Source organism: Geotrypetes seraphini, chromosome 4 (genome assembly GCF_902459505.1).
Source record: "Geotrypetes seraphini chromosome 4, aGeoSer1.1, whole genome shotgun sequence".
NCBI lineage: Eukaryota > Metazoa > Chordata > Amphibia > Gymnophiona > Dermophiidae > Geotrypetes > Geotrypetes seraphini.
In genome coordinates, this window is record NC_047087.1 from 172,827,471 (window position 1) to 172,846,585 (window position 19,115).

Sequence of the window (19,115 nt, forward strand, 5' to 3'; positions counted from 1 at the left end):
ACTTTTGGTGGTACTCTTTATGCCATATCTATAAAATGGAAAGATTTATTGCATTACAACGGGGATATTTTAAAAAATTTCAGGATGTGTGGAAACCATTAACAAAATATTGTAAGGATTAAATGAAATTGTTTCTCTTATATTTATCAGTTTAAGGGGTGGGGAGGGGGATATTTTATTATTGCATATTTTATATGATAATGGAATATAAGATTGGGAGGGATGGGAAAGGGGAAGGGATAAAAATTTATGTAATGTACCAATGAATGTTTTTAAGTGATGTATTTATTGTTAATGTGTATGATTATATTTAACACTTAATGTAATTTTGAAACTGAATAAAGAATTTTAAAAAAAAGAAATAAAAAAAAAAAAAAAGAAATTACTAAGGAATGAATGAGAGAGTGTTACGCGAAGCTTGATCTAAGAAGTTTGCAAGTGAGCAAACATACGGAGGTGATAAAAACATTTCCTTACAACTGTACTGATGTGATCGTGGAATGTAAGTTTCTCGTCTAGAATAATACCCAGGAGCTTTATGGTTTTTACTAACTGGACTGGCGGATCTGAATTCTATGGACGAACGTAGCGATTGACCTTGCCTGAATGCGATTTTACGCACCACTCTGCTTGTTTCAAGCCATTTTCAGGTTTTATGCTCAAAGATATGTACATTGTTTTGCTCATATTTTTATCTTTGTACCCTACATCATCCGGACTCCTGAAGAAGGCGGTTTTGCCGAAACACGGACCGTGTAGGGTCCGTCAGGACAATCATACATGTATTATTTATTCAGACTTTTATTCATATTTTTATTGTGAAGAGCGAATAAAAATCATCTTTCAAAAATCCACATCCACAGTCTGTTGTTTTTATCTTTTGGATTGTTTTTACTGTGGATCAATGGGTCTCCCTTTTTGTGATTTTGTTTTTCAAACCATCTTTTCCCAGTCTCTGGCTGCACTTCCTTCTGTCTGTGCTCTTAACTGTGTATCCATGGCAACTTTATCCATTTGCTGTTTTTCTCTCCTTCACTTTCTGCCATATATCCATCTTTAGCTTTAACTTTTAGCATTCAACTTTTCCATTTTTCTGCTTTCTTCTCAAAATCTATCTACTTTTCCATGTCTTCCCTTCCTAATCTATCCATGTCTACCATCTCTACCATCTTTCTTGTCCCCTATTCTCATCTGTCCATAAGAAGCATTTCTTCTTATCTTTTCCCTGCCGCACCCATTGCTGTGCGCCATCTCCTCCCTCTGTCTACTCTTCCTCTCCATCCCTGTGCACCATCTCATCCCTCTCCCATGATCAGACATCTGTGTCTTACCCCTTCCCCCCTCATTTGGTCTGGCATATTTCTCCTCTCCTTTCCATAGCCTGGAATCTCTCTCCTCTCCCATGGTCTGGCATCTCTTTCTCCTTCCCTCCCTCTTCTCGAGGTCTAACATTTCTCTCTTCTCCTCTCCTTTCTGCGGTTTGGTATCTCTCCTTCTTGCAGTCTGACATCTCTCTCTCTCTCTCCTTCCCATTCCAGTGCTCTGACATCTCTTTCATCTCTCCTTCCATCACCCTTCTCCGGAATCTGATATCTCTCCCTTCTTTGAGTCATCTCTCTTCCCTCCCAGTGTAACATTTCACCCTCCCTCCTCTCCACCACTATCATGTCCAACAATTCTCCCTCTTCCTCATGTATACCATCTCTCTTTCCCTCCCACTCCATACACCTATATCCAAGAATTTTCTTTTTCTCTTCCCTCACCCACCGGCAGCATCTCTCTTTCCCTCCCTCTGTGCAGCCTCTGTCCTTCTCAACCCCCTCCCAGCCTGTACATCATCTGTCCTTATTGCTTTCACAACCCCCATCCCCACAGCTCGTGTAGCATGTCCTTCCCTGATTCTCAACCCCAGACCTCCCCTCTCAGCTGGATCCTATGGTATGACCTGACCCAGTCCTCACCTCCTCGCCGTTGAAATTTAAAATCTTCAGACAGCTGACAACGCAATGAAGCCAGCCTTCTGCTGTCAGCTTGCCCTGGAAGTGTTCTTTCTGCAGCACTTCCTCTTCCCACGTAGGCAGGACTCTGTAAAAAGAACACTTCTGGGACAGGCTGAAGTTGGGAGGCTGGCTTCGTTGCGCCGCCAGCTGCCCGAAGATTTTAAATTTCAGCGATTGGGAGGTGGTAGGTAGGGGAGTCGGAACACAAGGAGGTTCCTGGAGAGGGTTTCACTATGGTGTAGTGTCAGGCGCACAGTCACTGTGGGCTGCATAAAAAGGCCTGGTGGGCCAGATTCAGCCAGTGGGCCTTGTGTTTGACACATGTGCTGTAGAGTATGATGGGCATTTGTCACTCAATGTTTGCATTATACATTAATGGGTTTCCTTTGGAGTTTTCTTCTGCAGGATAGGAACTTCATGATAGCTCACCGATCCACACTTGAAAATTCCACACTTTTTGTTGACATGTCAAAAACAGCATTATGATTCTGCAAATTTGCACTTTGCAAAATAAAACATGTCTTTTCAGCTACAGTGGTAAAATAACATTCAGAATTTAGGAAGTTGGTTGGGCTGAGAACTTTTCAGCACTCCCTTGTATTCAGATTCTGTCTCTAGTCATTGTAAACTGTCAAAGAAATCATGCCCAAAGTTATCCAATGAACATCTTTTAACCATTCCATCGCTTAAGATCATTAATACTAGACGGCAGTTCATCTTTTCTGTGACCGCCCCACAGACATGGAATTCCCTCCCAATTTATTTACGTATGGAGCAAGACCTAGGAAAATTTAAAAGTAATTTAAAAACCTTTCTTTTTAAAGATGCTTTTAGTAACCCTTAGGCCACAGATTATATATTATTAAACTATGTTTTAATTTGTCTTCCTATTGTACTTTTCCATTGTATTGCTTTACTATTCCTAGTTGTATTTTGCTATCCCTTCCTTCCCTATGTTCCTTAAATGATGTCTTAGTTTTTAACCCAATGTTACTATTTAAAGTTTGTATTGTATTGTTTATTTTGTATTTTTTAATGAATGTATTTTAAATTGTTCATCGCTTTGAAATTTGACTAAGCGATCAATCAAGAGATATATTAAACTTGAAACTTGAAACTTATGCATAACTGTGCAGAGTGCCCTGAGGATAATTTGTAAATTGACATGGGGGCCTCCTTTAGGATATACAGAGCATTCATTTTTCCAGTGTTCAGGTTGTGTACAATAATGTCAACTGTCATTATCTACAGGGCTATTTTCATTCAGGGTCTGGCAAAATTTGGTTTACAGGGCAGGCGCCCTTGAAGACCTCTGCCCTGATTTGCTTTACAACTAGCAGCTGGTTGGAACTGAGTACCGTAGTTGGGGCAGCTGCCAGAAACTTAGCTTCCTGTTGATTAAACTTCTCTGCTTTTTTGTATCTCTGGGTGGCAGTCAAAAGCATGCACAGCAAGATCAAGCAGCTGTTAAATAGTTTTTGTTTTCCAGTGTGGATTGTATTTCTTTATATCTAGAGCTGACTGACCCACAAAAGTAGAGGCTAACACTGCTTAATTTGCTGGGAGATCCATACCAAATCTGCACCGTTTTGTTCAATAATCTTTTAAAGTCTGCTGAAGAAATCCTGTGGGTATTGAGTGGGACCCTGCTCTGTACTTTTAACCAGTCAATAGTTTTAGAGGCAGTCCTTTTCATTCCTTTTAACAGGGTCTCACAAGCTCAGTTTAAAATATTTAGCATCCTCATTTATGTTCCAGCCTGGATCACTCAGAGGCCAGACTATTTGCTGACCTGCATTTTCTTGCTGCCACTGACTACCTTGATTAATAATTTCTAATTTTTCTGCAGATGTGAGCAGGACATCTAATAACTGATTCATATTTACCCACTTGGGGTGGTGGTGGTAATAATAGCTCAGAGCTTTCTAAGGATTGGTTCTGTGTTTTTCCTAAACTTTGGCGTGGTTTGTTGCCAGGCCTGGATACTTTGTGGGATGAAAGGCACATGGATGTAAGGGTAGGCAGTAACCTCAGAGGTAGCTGCTGCTGAACACTGGTGATGGGTACATGAAGAGATTGGAGAAGATATCAGCGGCTCCCCAGACATTGCTGGGTGCAACACCTTATCAGATAAAGCCTCAGTAAGGGGAGCATCATGGGGCTGAAGAGGGGGAGCAGAGGGAAGCCATTCCTCTGGGGCTGAGGAAGATGATAGATTATACAGAGAAGGAACATCTGATCTTCTAGAGTGCTTAAATGCATTGTTATTGTTGGGAATTTCAATTCTACAGCCTCTGCCCATAGATACCAATAATCTATCTATGTTACTATGTATGTGTCAGGAGCAAGAATCCGCCAATATTCCTCTCAGAGCACTCAATTTTGAATGGTTAAAAGACCCATATTATGGTCACAAAATTTTACTGCAGTGCATTGTAACCCAGGGCCAAATCTGCGCGTTGACCCTCCAGAAGCGGGCCCAGAGCTTGGGGACTTCTAAAACCCAGACAAACTGCTGAATTTTGGAAATCCCTCTAACTTTTTTTTTGTTTTTTTAAATATCTTTATTCATTTTAAAGCCAAAAATAAGTGCAACATATTATACAGACATTTTACACTTTATGACACTTTACACTTTCAAATAATATTTTATGACAAAAACATATATCATCCCCCCCTTCTACATATCCAACAATTGCACTCAAATTGCACCCCACCTTCCTAACACCCACCCAGGACGTGTATGATCCAAGGGCAAAATCAACAATTATTCCTTACAGAATTTTGTCAATGGCTCCCAAACATCCATACATTTCCTATAATGTCTCTGTTGTATGGCCATCATACGTTCCATTTTAAAAGTATGGCATAGAGATTCCCACCAAAAAGTATAATTTAACCGATCCCAGTTTTTCCAGTTTCTCAAAATAAGTTGTATGGCAACCCCTGTCATAATAAAGAGAAGTTTATTATTACGGGAAGATATTTGACATTTAGCCCTCATTAATGTGCCAAATAGCACGGTATCGTATGTCAGTGCCACAGGATTTTCCAATACTTCATTCACTTGATCCCAAATGGATCTCCAAAATTTGCTGCTTTATCTCAATACTCCAAATGTCACGAAGACCCATTTGTGGTTTCTTATTCAAAAATTCAGATATTAATTTATACCACTGAGAGGTCTGATGTCCCAGGAAATCTGTCTGGAAGCATAGGACTGGCAAGCTATACTGATTTTTTAGATTTTGCCAATCAGGGAACCCCTTCTGAATGGCTTGCTTCAACTGCAACCACTTATAGAATTGAGACTTAGCAATACCAAATATTTGTTGCAGTTGTGAAAAGTCAAGCAGTTTTCTATCTGATATTACATCATCCAGAGTACGTATGCCCAGCTTCATCCAATGCTTCCAGATGACCTTAAACCCGACAATTTGAATCTTGGAATTCAACCAAAGGGACTGACCCATAGATTTATGAATTGTAATAGGTGTTAAATTATTAACAAATTTTAATGTCAGCCAAGTGTCTAATAAAATTCTATTGTCCTTATATAACCTAGGTAACATGATACTCAAAATGTGACCCAATCTCAATAGAGACAGGAGTTGCCATTCCAACCATAACCAGTCTGGGAGATTTTCCATGAGTTCAGGGAGGATCCAATACATACCCTGATGCATTATGGGCTCCTTTTACAAAGGTGCGTTAGGGCCTTAATGCACAGGATAGCACGCACTAAATTGCCACGCACGCTAGCCACTACCGCCTCCTTTTGAGCATGTGGTAGTTTTTCGGGTAGCTTGCACTATAGCGCACGCTAATCCGGTATGTGCACTAAAAACGCTTGCGCACCTTTGTAAAAGGAGCCCTATATATGCATAATGGTACCTATAAAAATTGGGAAAATTCCCCCCCCTCGCCGCAATTGGTTTTTGTAAAGATACTAAAGCAATTCTCGCAGTTTTACCCAGCCAAATAAATTTGGTAAGAATACTATTCAATTTCTTGTAAAAGGACCCCTGAAGAAACACTGGCAACATACCCATTTGGTAGCAAACCACAGGCAAAATCATCATCTTAACAATTTGGACTCTCCCCCACCAAGACAAATGTAAAGGGTTCCATTGCTCACACATTTCTGTAACCTTCAGCAGTAAAGATTTTTCATTTACTTTCATCGTCTCTTCCAACATTTGCTGAATCCAAATACCTAAATATTTTATATCCTCTTCCTTCCAAAGAAAAGAGAATGTGTCAAATAATCCTTTTGGACAGTGTACGTTTAGCGGAAGAACCTCCGATTTACTCCAATTTATTTTATATCCTGAAAATTTGCCAAAATTGATCAATCAAATCCAGTAAATGCGGGATGGAAGTTTCAGGATTCCTCAAATGAAGCAAAATATAATCTGCATATGCAGAGACCTTATATTCCCGACCTGCATAAGGAATAACCTGAATCTCCTTTGCCTGTTGAATAGCCAGTAGCAAGGGTTCCAGAACAATGTCAAAAAGCAAAGGAGATAACGGACACCCTTGTCTAACTACTCTCTCCAGACGAAAACGCTCTGAAAAAGTATTATTAATATATAATCTGGCAGAAGAGGAACTATACAAGGTTTGAATCATTTGTATAAATCCGGAGCCAATACCAAACTAATCCATTGCTTGATACATGAAGGTCCACTCCACACGATCAAAGGCCTTCTCTGCATCCAAGGATACAGAGAAGGCCGGATCTTCCATGGCTTTTGTTAAATTTAACATGCGGAAAGCCAGTCTGGTGTTGTTTGAAGAATGCCTTTGAGCAACGAACCCTGTTTGGTGCATACAATAATATAAGGGAGAGCCTTGGCCAAGCGTAAAGCCAATAACTTAGCCAGAAGTTTTCTATCTACATTAATCAAAGAAATAGGTCTGTAGTTTGAAACCAACGTAGGATCTTTATTTGGCTTCGGCAAAACTATAGTTAAAGATTCTGCCATAGTACCTGTAACGCAACCTTTAGTCAGTTGAACCTGATATAAACTTTTTTATTATTATTATTTATTTATTTATAGTTTTATAATATTACCAAGCTTAAACATCTTGTACAGAAAAGTACGATCAAAAATCAAATTAACTTAAATTTTTCAAAATTGAAAAACACAGTTAAACTAAAAAATAAAAGTACATAATATAAACTCATTTGATCATACACTAGTCCTCAATAATTGGATCCAAGATTTAAAGAGTAGAGCAAAATAATTCAAGAAAATTTGTCAAAGAAAGCCACATGTCTGAACCTGATATAAATTTATAGATGAGGTAATAGGATAATTTGAAATGACTTATAAAACTCTAGAGCAGGGGTGTTCAACCTGCAGTCCGAGGGCCCCATGCGGCCCCATGAAGTATTTTGTGCGGCCTCGGTACAGGGCGACGCAATGTTTTCCTCTGTTGCTCCCGGGTGTTTATCGTCTTGTCAGCCCCCTCCTCTGTCTTGCTGCAGCGTTTGTGCGGCCCCAGAAACATTTTTTTCGGCCAATGCGGCCCAGGGAAGCCAAAAGGTTGGACACCCCTGCTCTAGAGTGAAACCATCACCACCTGGAGCGGATCCAACTCTAAGGGACTTCAACGCTGCTTGTAGTTCTTTCATTGAAATCCCTCTAACTTCCAGCATACTTTTTATCCAAATACCTAGATATTTTATCCCTTCTTCCTTCCAAAGAAAGGGGAATGAATCAAATAAAACTTTTGTACAATGTACATTAAGCGGAAGCATCTCTGATTTACTCCAATTTATCTTATATCCTGAAAATTTCCCAAATTTCTCAATAAATTCCAGTAAATGTGGAATTGTTGTTCTAGGATTCCTCAAATGAAGCAATATGTCATCTGCATAAGCAGAGACCTTGTATTCCCGACCTGCGTAAGGAATACCCTGGATCTCCTCTGCCTGTTGAATAGCCAATAACAAGGGTTCCAGTACAATATCAAAAAGCAAAGGAGACAAAGGACATCCTTGTCTAACACCCCGCTGCAAACAGAAACGCTCTGAAAAATTATTATTAATATACAATCTAGCAGCAGGGGAGCTATACAAAGTTTGAATCATGAAACAATGAAAGTAAATGAAAAATCTTTATTGCAGAAGGTCACAGAAATGTGTGAGCATTGGAATCCATTACATCTGTCTTGGTGGGGGAGAGTACAAACTGTTAAGATGATGATTTTGCCTGTGGTTTGTTACCAAATGGGTAGGTTTCCAGTTTTTTTTCCGGGGTCCTTTTATAAAAAATTAAATAGTATTCTGACAAAATTTATTTGGCTTGGGAAAAATGCGAGCATTGCTCTAGTATCTTTATAAAAACCAATTGTGGAGGGTAGGGTAAATTTTCCCAATTTTTATAGGTATCATCAAGCCTATATAATGCGGCAGGGAATGTATTGGATCCTCCCTGAGCTCATAGAGCATCTTCCAGACTGGCTATATCTAGAATGGAAAATTATGTCTCCTATGCAACTATCTCATGTATTAAGTATCAGACTACCTAGATATGCTATGGAAACATAATTTTATTGGATACATGGAAAACAATTAAATTTATTGATAAACTAACAGATGTTCCTATAATGAAATCTATTTTGCAGTCCTTATGGTTAATAAGAACATAAGAACATAAGCAGTGCCTCCGCCGGGTCAGACCACAGGTCCATCCTGCCCAGCAGTCCGCTCCCGCGGCGGCCCAAACAGGTCACGACCTGTCAGAATCATCAGAAGGGGCTCCCTTGCCACCTTGGCTTCCCATTTAAGTCCTGCCTTCCTATCGAAGCCCTAGCCCTCCGGTCTTTCACATGCACGACCTGGTTGGTTTTTACTCATTACCTGGTTAACTTTCTATACTTGTGTTACATCCCAGCTCCTCCTTCAGTATCCCATGATCCCTTTATCCCTCAGGAATCCGTCCAATCCCTGTTTGAATCCCTGGACCGTACTCTGCCTGATCACTTCCTCCGGTAATGCATTCCAAGTGTCCACGACCCTCTGGGTGAAAAAAAACTTCCTTGCGTTTGTTTTGAACCTATCTCCCTTCAGTTTCTCAGAATGCCCCCTCGTATTAGCTGTCCCCTTCAGTCTGAAGAATCTGTCCCTATCCACCCTCTCTATGCCCCTCATGATCTTGAAGGTTTCTATCATATCTCCCCTGAGCCTCCTTTTCTCCAGAGAGAAGAGCCCCAGCCTATCCAGCCTCTCGGCGTATGGGCAGTGTTCCAGCCCTCTTACCATTCTCGTTGCTCTCCTTTGGACTCTTTCAAGTACCGCCATGTCCTTCTTGAGGTGCGGCGACCAATACTGAACGCAGTATTCCAGATGTGGGCGCACCATCGCTCGATACAGTGGCATGATGACTTCCTGTGTTCTGGTTGTTATGCCCTTCTTTATGATGCCCAGCATCCTGTTGGCTTTTTTCGAGGCTGCCGCGCACTGTGCAGATGGCTTCAGTGATGCATCCACCAGCACACCCAAGTCTCTCTCGAGTCTGCTGTCTCCCAACAATACCCCCCCAATTTGTAGCTGAACAACGGGTTCTTTTTCCCTATATGCATGACCTTGCATTTGTCCACGTTGAAGCGCATTTGCCATTTGTTTGCCCAGTCTTCCAGCTTGTCCAGGTCCCTTTGCAGGTCCTCACACTCCTCCCTGGTCCTAACTCTGCCGCACAGTTTGGTATCGTCTGTGAATTTTATAACCTCACACTTTACCTCCCTTTCCAGGTCATTGATGAATATATTAAAGAGTAACGGCCCCAGCACCGATCCCTGTGGCACACCGCTCGTGACTCCCCGCCAGTCAGAATATTGACCCTTTACTCCGACCCTCTGCAGTCTACCTGACAACCAGTGCTTGATCCATCTGTGCACATCCCCTCCCACCCCGTGGCTCCACAGCTTCTTAAGTAGCCTTTCATGTGGCACCTTGTCGAAAGCCTTTTGAAAATCGAGGTAAATGATGTCTATGGGCTCCCCATTGTCCACCCGACTGCTTATTCCCTCAAAGAAGTACAGAAGGTTCGTTAGGCATGATCTTCCCTTGCAGAATCCGTGCTGGCTTGTTCTCAGTAGGCCATTCCTCTCGATGTGCTCGCAAATGCCGTCCTTGATCATAGCTTCCACCATCTTCCCTATAATTGAAGTCAGGCTCACCGGCCTGTAGTTCCCGGGGTCACCCCTCGATCCCTTCTTGAAGATAGGTGTGACATTTGCCACTTTCCAGTCCTCTGGTACCTCACCAGTTTTCAAGGATAGGTTGCAAACATGTTGGATTGTGCCCGCTATTTCCTGTCTTAGTTCCTTCAGAACCCTTGGGTGGATCCCGTCCGGGCCCGGTGATTTGCCACATTTTAATCTATCTATCTGTTTGAGGACATCCTCCTTACTTACCTCTATGTGCTCTAATTTTTCAGCCTGTTCCCCACTCATGAGCTCCTCTGAGTCTGGTATATTAGTTGTGTCTTCGCTCGTGAAAACCGACGAGAAGAACGTGTTCAACCTCTCAGCTACCTCTTTATCCTCCTTAATCACTCCCTTCCTGTCCCCATCGTCCAACGGCCCCACCTCCTCTCTCGCTGGTCGCTTTCCCTTAACGTAACTGAAGAATGCCTTGAAGTTTTTTGTCTCCCTGGCCAGCCCCTCTTCGTATTTCCCCTTTGCTTTTTTTACCTCTCGGTGGCATTCCTTTTGGCATTTCCTATGCGTCTGGTGATTTTCCTCTGTTGGGTCCTTTTTCCACCTCCGGAAAGATACTTTTTTGTCCTTTATCGCCCTTTTTACTTCTGTTGACATCCAAACCGGGTCCTTTGATCGTTTGTTCTTGCAGCCTTTCCTGATATTGGGGACGTACATTCTCTGTGCTTTCTGCAGGGTGTCCCTGAATAGGGTCCAGGCGCTTCCCACAGTCTCCATCCTAAAGATGTTTCTGAGCTTCCTCCCCACCATTTCCCTCATAGCAGCATAGTTCCCTTTCTTGAAGTTCAGCGCAGTTGTTGCAGTCCTCCTAACCACGGGTGTCCCTCTTTCTAGTGTGAATCTAATCATGTTGTGATCACTGTTGCCTAGTGGTCCTCCCACTTCTACCCCTCTCGCTGGCCCCCCTAATCCGTTTAGGATGAGGTCAAGAGTAGCACCCCCTCGCGTCGGTTCTTTGACTAGTCTTTCACAGCTTCTACAAATCCTGTCTCCCTAGTGCAGTTGGAGTGACCCGTACTCCAATCTATCCCCGGGTAGTTGAAGTCCCCCATCACTGTTACACTTCCAGTCCTGCACTCCTGTCTCAATTCCGCTTCCAAGTCATGTCCGACTCCCTCTGGCATGCCAGGTGGTCGATAGTACAGCCCCAGTTTTATGGCCGCACCCTTGTTTCTCGGTAATTTGACCCATAGCGATTCCAGCCCCTCTGTCTTCGTTGCCATATCTCCAAGATTCAAGTAGGCGGTGCTGGGATCGCCTGGAAGAATTGGATGCAGGCAGGTATTCGGACATTGGATGATGTTATATCTAATGAGAAACTGCTTGATTTTTCATGGCTGCAACAATCATTTGGCATTCTAAAGTCTCAACAGTATAGGTGGTTGCAGTTGAAGCAAGCTATTCAGAGTGGGTTCCCTGAAAGGAAAAACTTAAAAACTTATTACAGCTTGCAGATCCTTTGCTACCAGTGGTACAAATTGATTTCTGAATTTTTAAATAAGAAGCCAAAAAATAGTCTTAGAGATATTTGGAGCATCGAGAGAAAACAATATATTTCTGTGTCTCGTTGGCCACGAATTTGGATTTGGAGGTTGAAATGTATAGCATCAGCATCTATGAGACAAACATGGTTATTTTTATTACATAGGATTTTTTGGACCCCAGTTCGATTACAAAAAATAGATAATTCTAAATCTAATAGATGCTGGCATTGTCGTATTAATATAGGGACTATGGATCATCTGTTATATTTTTGTCCATTGATACTTAGTTTCTGGAAGTCAATTTGGAGACAAATAAATCTTATTTTTGAGTCATCTATTCCCTTAACCTATGAAGCTGTAATTTGTGGTACATTATTACATGTTAAGCCTACTTTAGATAAGTATAAAAGTCTCCTTTTACTGATCAAGACAGGAATAGCTGTTCAACTGATCACACATAATTGGAAGAACCATGACAGGATTAATTACACTTTTTGGTGGGTAAATGTGTATACCACATATAAGTATGAAAGAATGATGGCGGAACGTTTGGGGACTAGTAAGTCCTTTAATGATTTATGGAGTCCATTGACTACTTTTGTTGCATTACAGTAAGGGTCATGTTTCTTCCCTTTTCATTAGATTTCTTTACACATCCAGGCCAGGGAGGGTTGGTGGGTGGGGGGAGGGAAATTTATGTCGAGGAGTTAAATTATTTAATTTTAATATTGAAATCACATCATATGTATTATTGTATTAATAATTAAGATGAGGATGGGAGTAAATGACTGTTTAATGTAGTAATTGTATAGTTATTAGTATGTTCTATGCAGTATTTATGATTTACCAATTGTAATGCACTATCAAAGTTTGAAAATCAATGAAGATTTAAACACAAAAAGAAATCCCTCGAACTTCTAATCCTGAAATTACTATGCCTGGGGGAGGGGAGGGAAAGCAGAGAGGAGGAAAGGTGCCGGCTGACTCATGTACAGAATACCTCTCGCGACACAAAACTGGAATCTCGCCATGGTACACTAGAGTGCTGTAGCACACAGTTTGTTATTTACTGTTGTAGACCAGTGGTCTCAAACTCACGGCCCGCCAGGTACTATTTTGAGGCCCTTGGTATTATAAAGAATGAAGAATGAAGGGCATAGAGAGAGTAGAGAGGGACAGATTTTTCAAACTTTCAAAAAATAAAAGAACAAGAGGGCATTCAGAAAAGTTGAAAGGGGACAGATTCAAAACAAATGCTAGGAAGTTCTTCTTTACCCAACGTGTGGTGGACACCTGGAATGCACTTCCAGAAAGCGTAATAGGGCAGGGGTTCAAGAAAGGATTGGACAATTTCCTGCTGGAAAAGGGGATAGATGGATATAGATAGAGGATTACTGCACAGGTCCTGGACCTGTTGGACCGCTGCGTAAGCGGACTGCTGGGCACGATGGACCTCAGGTCTGACCCAGGTGAGGCATTGCTTATGTTCTTTTGATTCTTTATGGAAAACTTGTGCCTTAAGTGTCCGGTGGTCGCTGTAACCTCAGGCAAGCGCTTTCCTGCATCTACACGATTGTGAGGTGGAGTCCAATCGCAGGAAAACGCTTGTGTGAGGTTACAGCAGTGAGACGGGCATCGTTCCAGAACGAAAGGTAACCATTGGAGGCACTGCAGCTTCTGCGAGCGTCCGGTGCTGGAGGTGGTGAGAGCTGAAGGTAGTTGCAGACGCAACCGCCGGACACTTAAGGCACAAGTTTTCCAAAAAGAATCAATCTTTATAATACCGAGGACCTCAAAATAGTTGGTCCAAAATCTTGTCTCTTCCAGTTGATACCTTGATAGTTTTTCACTTTCTACATATTGCACTGCTTTCAGCTGTGTATAGCTGAAATTATCAGAAGCAATTAAGAAAAGATTTATGAACTATATTACAACTATATGACAACTTTGCATAAGATAAAACTCTTCATAGTTACTATAATGAGTTTTACCTCATGCAAAGTTTCTTTAATAAGCAAAACAACTCCAAAAAATTCAAAAAAGCTGCAAAAGATACTAAATAAAAGCCACAAACAGCAGCAAAAAGGTCTAATAGACTTTCAAAATAACTCACTTTGTCTCAGGCACTGAATTAACAATGAATGTCAATAAACTGTGAAAGGGGGGATTCTCAGTGTGAAGGCTCAGCGAAGGGAAAAAAATCTCCAACGCTCACACCTGCACACCATCATCGGGTCCCTCCCGTGTGCACAAACCAACCAAATAATCAAGTGAGCAAATTATAAGTGATAATAATAAATCACATTTTCACAGTGCCAAAAAAGAAAACAACCAGAGTGAGGTACTTTGAAAGTCGCCTAGCCGACTCCCAGGAAAAATAAAGGAGACTTAGCTTGCAGACATAGTCTGAAGATGAAAACAATGGCAGGGCAACAAAACCCAATGCCAAAGTCAGGTTCTACCAGCCCGGTTTCAGAGACTCTGGGTCCCTTCCTCAGGAACCTGTAGGGTTGAACGGACAGCAATCATTCAGAAATGAGCGGCAACAGAAGCACACAAGCCAGCAAGGGGAGGAGGAGAAGCTTTCAGAGTACCTCACTCTGGTTGTTTTCTTTTTTGGCACTGTGAAAATGTGATTTACTATTATCACTTATAATTTGCTCACTTAACTATTTGGTTGGTTTGTGCACACGGGAGGGATCCGATGATGGTGTGCAGGTGGAGGTTATTAGACCTTCACCCGAGCATGTGAGCGTTGGAGATTTTTCTCCCTTCGCTGAGCCTTCACACTGAGGATCCCCCCTTTCACAGTTTATTGACATTCATTGTTAATTCAGTGCCTGAGACAGAGTGAGTTATTTTAAAAGTCTATTAGACCATTTCTTTAATAAGACATTAACTATTTTTTTCTGCTGCCCTCCAAGTGCCTACAAATCCAAAATGTAGCCCTGCAAACTGTGGCGTACCTAGCATATGTGACACCTGGGGCCCATCATTTTTGACACCCCCCCCCCCCATCTATATGAAAAATATGATTTTTAGTAACAATCTACATATCACACAACAAGAGTGTACCTAGGAAAAGGCAGCATCTTAAACACTGCAGTGAGCACTAAAACACCAACACATACATTGTAAAACTAAACAAACCAGATCCTGCACAGTCAATTGATCCAGTACAGTCGATGCTATCAGAAAGCCATGTCCCTTTTATACACACAGACAGATACACCTTTGCCCAATATGGAATAATCACAAACTAAAAATAGAAATATGTAGACAAAAGTTAAACTGAACTGCCAAGAAACCAAACTCTGCATACAATGCAACACCACAACACCACAAAAACAGTAATACATGTCCTCTAATACTGTGCAAAATATAAAGACAGTAGATGTAAATTTGAAAAACTGATACATAACAATCACCACTTTACAAATTAACAAATAAAAATAAAACAAATAATGAGAAATATGAAAATACCATTTTATTGGACTAATCCCCGTAAGCTCGGTCCTCATCCCCACAAACCACCTGGTTCCATCCACACAAGCCTTGAATTGTTTTATATTGAACTTATTATATTAAAGTATAAAAAGAAACAATATTCTGTACAATTGTCAATTTATAAATCAGCGTCTTCTCCCCACTCTCTCTTCCCCATTTCCCTTCAGCGTCCTCAGCCCACTCTCTCTCCACTTCCCTTCAGCGCACACACATAAAAACAAGCAAGTAATTTTATATCATTTTCATTCTATTCATTCATAGAAATTAAAGTCTAAATAATGCCAGTCACATAACAAAACATGATTTTACAAAAATAATTCCCTGCAGTCAAGCCTGAAGGATTACTAGATGTCTTTCAGCAGCTCCCCTCCCTCCCCGTTACCTTCGTGGCCAAGTCAAAATGATCTACCAACAATAAAATTTTAAAAGCACATTATACGCAGAGAAAATGTTAATTATCATTTATATTCCGTGGGTTTTCAAAGAGGTCAAGGCAGATGACTTTATGCAATGTCACCTCAGTAACAACTATACAAAAATAGACAAATATACCCCCTCCCTTTTTATTAAACCGCGATAGCATTTTTTAGCACAGGGAGCTGCGCTGAATGCCCCATGCTGCTCCCTGCGCTAAAAACTGCTATTGCTGTTTAGTAAAAGGGGTCCATAGTGCAAAATATAGACAGCATATATAAATTCTCAAAACGGACACATTTTGATCACTAAATTGAAAATAAAATAATTTTTCCTACCTTTGTTTGGTAATTTCATCAGTCTCTGGTTGCACTTTCTTCTTCTGACTGTGCATCCAATATTTCTTCCCTTCTTTCAGCCTCCTGTATGCTTCCTCTCCTCCAGACCTCATTCCCTCCCCCAACTTTTTCTTTGTTTCATCCTGTCCCCTTCTTTCTTTCTCTCTCCATGCCCCCTTTCTTTCTGTATGTCTGTCTTTCTCTCTCTCTCCGTGCCCCATTTCTTTCTTTCACCCTGCCCCCTTCTTTCTTTCTCTCTCCATGCTCCCCTTTCTTTCTCTCTCTTTCCCTATGCCCCATTTTTTTCTATCTTTCACCCTGCCCCCTTTCTTTCTTTCTGGATCCCTGTCCCCACCCCTTGCTTTCTTTCTGGTTCCCTGGCTCCCCCCCTTTCTTTCTTTCTCCCTTCCCACCCCCATGCCACCGCCACTACCACCACCATGATGCCACCACCGCCGGGGAAAGGCTGCCACTGGCCATCGGAAACAGGCCAGCGCCGAATTCGCCCTCCTTCTTTTCCCGCCGGCCGACCAACTCTGGCTGCCCGAAGTCAATTCTAACGTCGGAGAGGATGTTCCGGGCCAGCCAGGCAGCAATTGGCTGGCCCAGAACATCCTCTCCGACGTCAGAATTGACGTCGGACGGCTAGAGTTGCTCGGCTCGGGGAAGAGAAGCAGGGAGGGAGAATTCGGCGCCGGCTTCTTTCTGATGACGGCAATGGCAGCCTTTCCTCGGTGGCAGCCTATTCCCCGGTAAGTGGCCAGCTGTACACCCCCTCGGGCCTTGCACTTGGGGCGGACCGCCCCCCCCCCCTAGGTACGCCACTGCCTGCAAAGGGTTTGAGTTTGAGACCGCTGTTCTAGACTGACGATTTTTTGTGTTCCATTTGAATTCTTTATAAAATAGGAAAACAGTAGGTGAAATTACACTCATATGAGCTTATAAATGATTTATACTACTCACTGAGGATGCTAGTATCATCTGTAAGGATATTAGAGTAGTTTTGCCTGCAAAAACAAGTGTATATATTCATCAAAACAAGCTTCAGGATGATCATTCAAGCATTCCACTGATAGCGTTTTTCCTTGTCTTTACTTGAATTCCATTTACAACTATCTTCTGTCTCTCAGTTTATCAGTTTCAAAATCTGTGAATTGTCTGAGGATCCAAGACTGCTCAGTTTACTTATAGGCTTTCTGACCAGGTGAATATTGGCCCCTAAATGTTTAGCTTCACTCGTATATGTACCTATGTTATGAACCTCTTGTGTCATTGAGCAGATCTGGCTTCATAGACTTTTGGCTCAGTGATCTGACTTAGATGTCATAGAGCAGTCACATAAGCACTACCTGAAGGTCTTATTCTTACAAATAATAACAGTTAACTATAATTGTAGTTTATGCAGGCATGGGAAGTTGTTTTGAAGATATTGTTGATATCCTGGGTGGCATGCCCTGGCATTTGAATGCCATGATATCTTTTTAATATACTGGTTTTCTCCCTCTTTTTTTCTATTTGCAGAATTAGTGAGTTGCACCAGAATACTTAAAGAATGAAAGAAAACAAAGAAACACAGTCAAACTGGTTTGTCTCCTTCTCTGCTGGCAGTGTATGATGGAAGCAGGAAGTTATTAAAAGTGTCTGCTTGTTGTGCACCACATCAGACAAAGCGGGCAATAGCTCAGTCACGGAATTTGCATTTTACAGATGAGGTCATCCCTTGTTGAGGCTCTGAAGGGATATCTGGGGTCACAGATCCTGCCCTGAGAGTATCTGGCAGCTCTTGAAGAACCCTCTTTCACATTTTTACCTTTGATAAAATTGTCAACATTATAAACTGGGACATGGTTTTGACTTCATGGGCAGGGAGTATAAAGGAAAGCCATGACATCTCAGACAAGGATGGCTATCAAGATGCTGTTCTGTAAGTAAAATCAGAATTGCTTATATTAAAACTTTATTTTTTCAGCAGTAAAAAAAAAAAAAATTCCTGCCGTAAAGCTTGTTTACTGGAGTATATCAATATGAAATATTCCTTTAACTCAGTGGTTTTTTTTACATTTCTTTAACTTTCTACCCTGCAAGCACAGAAGCAGGCAATCTGCTGGAGAAACTTTTACCTACCACATTTTAATTTTATTTTCCTTGTTTATTTTTATAAGAGGCTTAATCTTCTCGGTTTGGTCAAGATCTAAAAGGTTGTGTTCCCAGTAGGGTTGAATGCCACCACCATTCCTTTATCTTCTTATATTTGGGTTCAGCTAAAAAAACAGAAAGGGATTGTTCTCAATTAATGAGGCAGATCTTATATTTTGTCATAGTTAAAAATGTCAAGAAGCCTTTGGGGCAGAAATTCAATGACTGATGTCCTGCTCAACGATTAAATTGGCTTGGCAACTAGTTTCCATTAGTAGCTGACTTTAGAACAATATTTTTTCATTATTACATTTTATTTATCTGTTCATTCTGATTTAATGCATTGCTCTTCACAAAAACAAACCATAGCAGTTTATAATAAAATCATTAAACAAATCAGTTCAATAATAAAATATAAAATTTTTAAAAACCCATATAATTAAAGGATAAAAGAAAAACTGAGCATTGCTACTTGAGTTTTGTTCATTGCTTCTTTGCAGTTTGTTCTCCATCTACATTCAAGAAATGCCATATTAAACAACCAGATCTTAATTTTTTTGGTGAAACAATAAGGCTTCTGTAAAATGGTCAGCTATGCCTTTTACATTTTAAGTGCCTTCTGTGATCATCCAGTATTGTATCTATGGATTTGAAGCCTATCCATGGCTGCATCACCTTGGCCAGAAATATCTCGGTCTTATTGCTAAATGCATATACAGTGGTACCTTGGTTTACGAGTGCACCGGTTTGCGAGTGTTTTGCAAGACGAGGAAAACATTTGCAAAATCGGTGCCTCGGAAACCGAGCATGGCTTGATGTACGAGCAACCCCCCCCCTGCAATCCGGCACCCCCCTGCCTCGAGCCGGTACCCCCCCCCCCGCCACGATCTGACCCCCCTGACACGATTGGGCACCCCCCCGCCACGATCCGACCCCCCCGCCACGATTGGGCACCCCCCCCGACACGATCCGACACCCCCCCCCGACACAATTGGGCACTC

At 41.5% G+C, this 19,115-nt stretch overlaps 1 protein-coding gene across 4 annotated transcripts in view; it reads left to right on the forward strand.

Moving 5' to 3' along the window:
- Positions 1–19,115, forward strand: part of IL34 (interleukin 34) — a 134,945-nt gene that overhangs the window by 41,392 nt on the left and 74,438 nt on the right. For all 4 annotated transcript variants that reach the window (XM_033943368.1, XM_033943365.1, XM_033943366.1 and 1 more), the window contains exon 2: positions 17,500–17,902. In XM_033943368.1, coding sequence (XP_033799259.1) covers positions 17,863–17,902 — 40 coding nt within the window. In that variant the 5' untranslated portion in view covers positions 17,500–17,862. The remainder of the gene's footprint in view (positions 1–17,499; positions 17,903–19,115) is intronic.